At 51.7% G+C, this 6,215-nt stretch overlaps 1 protein-coding gene across 1 annotated transcript in view; it reads right to left on the reverse strand.

Moving 5' to 3' along the window:
- LOC132538563 (oncostatin-M-specific receptor subunit beta-like) overlaps nt 1-6,215 on the reverse strand; it is a 15,627-nt gene continuing 9,412 nt past the window's right edge. The window contains exons 2-6 of the mRNA XM_060190969.1: nt 6,191-6,215; nt 5,029-5,113; nt 3,713-3,808; nt 2,123-2,301; nt 1-198 (exon numbers count right to left, since the gene is read on the reverse strand). The exon at nt 6,191-6,215 is cut by the window's right edge and continues 57 nt beyond it. Coding sequence (XP_060046952.1) covers nt 16-198; nt 2,123-2,301; nt 3,713-3,808; nt 5,029-5,101 — 531 coding nt within the window. The 5' untranslated portion in view covers nt 5,102-5,113; nt 6,191-6,215 and the 3' untranslated portion in view covers nt 1-15. The remainder of the gene's footprint in view (nt 199-2,122; nt 2,302-3,712; nt 3,809-5,028; nt 5,114-6,190) is intronic.

The raw sequence follows: 6,215 nt of genomic DNA on the forward strand, positions 1-6,215 counted from the left end.
CACTCCCTTATCCCCTCACTCCTTACCATCCACTTTCTCCCAGGAAGTCCATTGGCTCCAGAATCTGAGTCCTGGGGCCTTGGCGTCACCTGCGAGACCCCGGATTCTGACGAAGTGTGTGGCACACTCCAGAGGCAGCTCAGACTCCCAGCTCCAGCGCAGAACGTGGTCCCCATCCACAGCGGTGGTGTAGTTCTCCTGGGAATGAAGAGAAAGACCTGAGAGCTCCTGGAACGCGACGCTCCCCATCCCAGCGCACAGGCAGGTTCGCACGGCCCAGCCCAGCTCAGCCGGCCAGCACCTGGTGACCTGCTGACAGGGCCAGAACCAGAGTCTGTCTGCTGGACACTGGACGCCATCCTCCCGGGCCTGGAAGCTCAGCGTCCCTCTGCCCAGAACACGCTCTTCTACTGGCCACATCAAATCAGTTTCCAATCCTCTTTTCTTTCTTTTTTAAAAATATTTACTTTGGGGAGTCAGGCACAGCGGGTTAAGCGCAGGTGGCATAAAGCGCAAGGACCGGCGTAAGGATCCCGGTTCGAGCCCCCGGCTCCCCACCTGCAGGGGAGTCGCTTCACAGGCGGTGAAGCAGGTCTGCAGGTGTCTGTCTTTCTCTCCCCCCTCTGTCTTCCCCTCCTCTCTCCATTTCTCTCTGTCCTATCCAACAATGACAACAGCAATAACAACAACAATAAAAATAAATTAAAAAAATATTTACTTTGTTTGATGGAACAGAGAGAAACTGAAAGGAGAAAGGGAGACAGAGAAACGCCTTTGCACCGCTTCACCGCTCAGGAAGCTTCCCTCCTATAGGCGGGAAGCCGGGGCTTGAAGCCAGGACCTGGCCTCACGGTCACGTTTGCACTCAAGCAGATGTGCCAGCCTCCAGCCTCTCCTCATGCTCCACTCATCCGTCCTCTCCAGGTGCAAACAGCCCTTTACTCCAAGTTTCTGGAAACTCTGACGTCCTTTGCATAACCGCCCTGCTCTCTCTCTCTCCACCTCTCTGTCACCACATCTGTAGATGACTCTTCTCTCTGATTCCCTCCCTCGAGAGGAGTCACACCGATACTTGTTAAGATGTTCTGTGCCCCAAGTCGCGGGCACTCCACACACCATGGTCACAGCGTAGCTGGTACAGTCGGGAGTTTCCTCACTGCCCTATCAGGCGCACACACCACCTCCCACAGCCAGGGCTCCTCTCCTTCTGTGGGTGTCTCTCCTCACCTTGCTCAGGACAGACAGATAAAGCTCTTGGCTGTGCGGTCAGCTGAGTGTGCTGTCTTCCTTTTTATTTTTAAAAAATTTTTAAATGTATTTATTTATTTTCCCTTTTGTTGCCCTTGTTGTTTTATTGTTGTAGTTGTTATTGTTGTTGGTATTGATGTCGTTGTTGGATAGCACAGAGAGAAATGGAGAGAGGAGGGGAAGACAGAGAGGGGGAGAGAAAGACAGACACCTGCAGACCTGCTTCACCATCTGTGAAGAGACTCCCCTGCAGGTGGGGAGCCGGGGGCTCGAACTGGGATCTTTATGTCAGTCCTTGCGCTTTGCACCATGTGCGCTTAACCCACTGCGCTACCACCTGACTCCTGCTTTTTTCTTTTTATTACCATCAGATTTATTATTGCTGAATCTCAGTGTCTATACAAAGAATCCACCACTCCCATGACTGGCTTTCTCTCCCTTCCCCTTCCCTCCCCTCCCCTCTCCTCCTCTCCCTCTCTCCCCCTTCTCCTCCCTCCCTCCCTGCCTCCCTCCCTCCCTCCCTCCCTCCCTCCCTCCCTCCCTCCCTTCCTTCCTTCTTATTGCTGGAGACAGTGAGTAACTGAGATACTGAGGGAGATGCAGAGAGGGAGAAAGACAGGCATCTGCAGTACTTTAGCACTTGTGAAATCTAAAAGAAATGGCCAGGGGATTGAACCCAGGCCGTCGAGCATGGTGAGAGATGTGCTCTGTCAGCCCTGCCACCGCACAGCCTCTGAAAACTCTTCTGAACTGCTAAAATGTTTCAATATTGGGGTTTTATTTATTTTTTATGTCATAACAATAAACCAGGGCTAAACTCCAAGAACACTATCCAGGGTGTTCACTGGTGCTGATTTAAAATAGAACGACTTACCACCCAGATAACCTTCTCTGTGTTCACTCTACTGATCTGTATCTGAAAAACCACGTTCAGTCGCTTCAGCTGCTGATGGTCAAGGCTGTGAACCGTCCATTGTAAATGCAAACGCTGCTGTGGAGAGTTGGGGAAGACTCTCAGGGACTCGGGAGCCCACGGTGGCGATTCAGACAAGACTGGGAGACGAGAGCAGAGAGGAGAGGACACCCCATTACAGCGGAACGTCACGGTGGCGGTGATTGTGGTGTTCAGTCTGGCGAACACAACTCACACAGGCACCTAGATTCGGAAGCGCTGACGGTTTGCGTGGGAAATGAGAAACCGCTCAGCAGATGGGGGAAAAAAAGTAAGACTTCACGGGGGCGGGCGGTGGCGCAGCGGGTTACGCGCACGTGGTGCAAAGCGCAAGGACCGGCCTAAGGATCCCGGTTCAAGCCCCCGGCTCCCCACCTGCAGGGGAGTCGCTTCACAGGCGGTGAAGCAGGTCTGCAGGTGTCTGTCTTTCTCTCCCCCTCTCTGTCTTCCCTTCCTCTCTCCATTTGTCTCTGTCCTTTCCAACAACAACAATAATAACCACAACAAGGCTACAACAACAAGGGCAACAAAAGGGGGGAAAATGGCCTCCAGAAGCGGTGAATTCATGGTGCAGGCACCGAGCCCAGCAATAACCCTGGAGGCAAAAAAAAAGTAAGACTTCAGTGAACCAAACTACTCACTCAACAACACACACGTATCAACTCACAGTTAAGATAAGAAGAGTTAAGCAACACGGGGCCAGGTGGTGGCGCGCCTGGTTAAGTGCACAGGCTACAGTGCTCAAGGCACCGAGTTCAAGCCCCCGGCCCCCATCTGCAGGGGGAAAGCTTCACAAGTGATGAAGCAGGGCTGCCGGTGTCTCTCTGTCTGTCTCCCTCTCTGTCTCCCCACCCCTTCCCGACTTCTCTCTGCCTCTACTGAAATAAATAAACTATTTAAAAAAAAAGAGTTAAGCAAAACCAGAGGACACATTCCTAAACAACCTTCTGAGTTTAGACGTTTCTAACACGGCTGAATATGGAATGCGAACTCCCAGCTCTGGGGAAAGGAACTGGAACGTCTCCCTGTGACAGTCACACCGCGAATGACGGAGCGTGTTCATCGGTCTGCCGGACGACATGTCTGCTTAGAACTCAGTGCACTGGACCTCAGTCACCTCTGCTGAGAAATGACAACTCCCTGGGACGTAGCCGCCCTTACACCACAGTGAGCTCTCAGTCTCGGCAAAACTCCAGTGACAAGGTTCCTAGCGACAGGAAGGAACCTCAGGGAAAGACACAATGGATTCATGGGGAATGCGAAGCCTGGCATGTTCACAAGGCGCTGCGTGGGGCAGCCAGAAAAAGAATTCAGATTCAAACAGGAAACAGGTTTGCTGGGGTCAGCGGCCCTAGGAAAAAGGCTCAGAGAGAAAATGGGCCCTGATCCAGTGAAAAAAATCACTACTGATTCTTAAAAAAGAACAGACAGCCACATTTCACTTATGAGAGGACACGCCACAGGGATCCTAATGTGACCGTATGTGACTGAATTAACCAGGCGCACTGCTACACTCTTGTTTGAGGGGTCTGAAGCAACCTGAATTTCTGTCCCATCCGATAAAATGGGGGAAGTGGCCTCCAGGAGCGGTGGATTTGTAGTGCAGGCCTGGATGGGGAAAAAAAAAAGATTTAAAACTAAAACTAAGATGACTCCTTTGCCCCCTCTTGGCTGGAACGTGAAGGAATCGTCATGCTAACTGACACAAGCCAAAGAGCAAAGGATAAACGTCAGACGATCTCACTTCTAGGCGGCGCTTAAGAAATAAGGACAGACAGGAAAACCACAACGAAAAGGTGGACTGGGCATGCTGGGTTGCAGTGCAGCAAAGGTTTTGTGGAAAGAGGGGCAGGGAAGGGGGAGACGGACGGGACTGGGGTCCTGGGACAGCATGGCGGGAAGGGAACCAAATCGGGGGAGAGAAATTGTCTTCAGACCCCTGTCATGGGGAGGTGAGAAATTGTACCGACGTGTCAACACTGTGCTGGAAACCACTGCCCCCCACCCTGCCCCAAATGAGTTAATAACAACAAAAGAAAATGACTCATTAAGATCACGGAGGCTGGGCTTGGAGAGATGGGCACATCTCTTCATGTGAGTTACCTACCAACTCAAAGTAATTTCTTTTTTAAATTTTATTTTACTAGTGATTTAATAATTATTGACAAGATTGTGGCATAAGAGGGGGACAATTCCATACAGTTCCCACCACCAGAGTTCCCTGTCCCCTCCCCTCCATTGGAAGCTTCCCTGTTTTTTATCCCTTCTGGGAGGATGGACCCAAATTCTCTATGGGGAGCAGAAGGTGGGAGTTCTGGCTTCTGTCATTGCTTCTCCGCTGGACATGGGTGTTGGCAGGTGGACCCACACCCCCAGCCTGTGTCTGTCTGTCCCTAGTGGGGCAGGGCTCTGGGGAGGGGAGGTTCCAGGACACACCCCACCCTCATCAACTCATTTTGGATGGAACTAGAAGGAATCCTGTTAAGTGAGGTAAGTTAGAAAGAGAAAGATGAGTATGGGATGATCTCACTTGTACGCAGAAGTTGAAAGAACAGAAAGAGAAATGCAAAGCCGAATTTGACTGAATTTGGAGCACTGCACCAAAGTAAAAACTCTGGAGGGTGGAGAAGGGAAGATTTTCAGTTCCACGGTAGTGAAGGGACACAGACAGGAATGGTGTTAACATACAATCCTATTAACTTTTAGTCTCATAAATCACTATTTAATCAAAGCAATGTCTAAAGGAAAAGGAAGGTGCAGCTTTTCGTCAGAGCAACTCATGATGTGACAGGCGACTTGTAGTTGCTGCCTTTCTTTTCCCTTCTTACCTTCACTGTGACACACGCTCAAGGACAGAGAGGCCATGAGGAAGGTTGTTTGGAACAAAGTGAAGACAGCCATGGGCTCTGACTTCCTGGAAAAGACACATCACAAAGAAGGGGCGTGTTAAAACATTTAGATTGCGCTCTGAGCATCCATGGTTGATAGCGATATTAGAGGTCCTCAGTCTCTCTCTCTCTCTCTCACCTAACCATGCCACTTGTGGGACTTAGGGTTCTCTCACCCCATAAGAAGAATATACTTCCCCAGCCCACACGCCTTGCCGTGGCCATGAGTGAAGCAAAACCGACCCCATGAAGGCTTTGAATCTAGACCTTACGAGACCGTGTGCACTTCTGCTTTGGCCCTTCGGTGCTTCTCCACTGGCCGTGGAGAGCATCAGCTGACCCAGCAGCAGCCACGCGCCAGCCAAGAGCAGCTGACCCCTGACGCAGAGCCAGAAACATCTGCTAGGGCCGCCTCCTTCAAACCCAGCAGGTCGGCAAAGAAAAGGAAGCCAGGAACCAAGCCAGACTCAAAAAATAAAGCTTGACTGAAAGCCATCCCAGCTCTCGGGCCCGCAGGAAGGCCTGAATCAACTATCATTAGGGCACAGAGCATCACAGACCCCTGCGAGCGTCAACCCGGCTTTGACCTGGCACGTTATGACTGGGCCCTCCTCAATCGCCTACACTGAACTTCTCTGTTCCAGACTCTTGGAAACAGAGTTGGCAGTCAGCTGAGGTCAAGAACAAACACCTCATCACAGACCCCTGCGAGCGTCAACCCGGCTTTGACCTAGCACGTTATGATCGGGCCCTCCTCAATCGCTATCGAACAGGCCATGGCCGGTGCGCCGCTATGTTCCATCGCTGGGGAGCCAGAGACGACCCGAACTGCCCCTGCGGCTCCAGACAGACTATGACCCACATAGTCAACGACTGCCCCCTCTCCAGATTCAAAGGAGGTCTCGAAACTTGACATCAGGCTCAACCTGACGCTGGTGACTGGCTACGGAAGAAGGGCAAACGCTAGAAGGAGAAGAAGGGCACAGAGCTCCCCTCATCAACCTCTCCTGGCAACGCCCACGTAGGTGGTGGCAGAGAGGCCGTAACATGGCGGGCACAGAGGCGGGCGTGTGCAGGATACAGATTCATAGCTGTTCATTACCAGCGCTTCTTCGTGTGCTGGGCTG

The sequence above is a fragment of the Erinaceus europaeus genome, chromosome 5 (assembly GCF_950295315.1).
Source record: "Erinaceus europaeus chromosome 5, mEriEur2.1, whole genome shotgun sequence".
NCBI classification, from domain to species: domain Eukaryota; kingdom Metazoa; phylum Chordata; class Mammalia; order Eulipotyphla; family Erinaceidae; genus Erinaceus; species Erinaceus europaeus.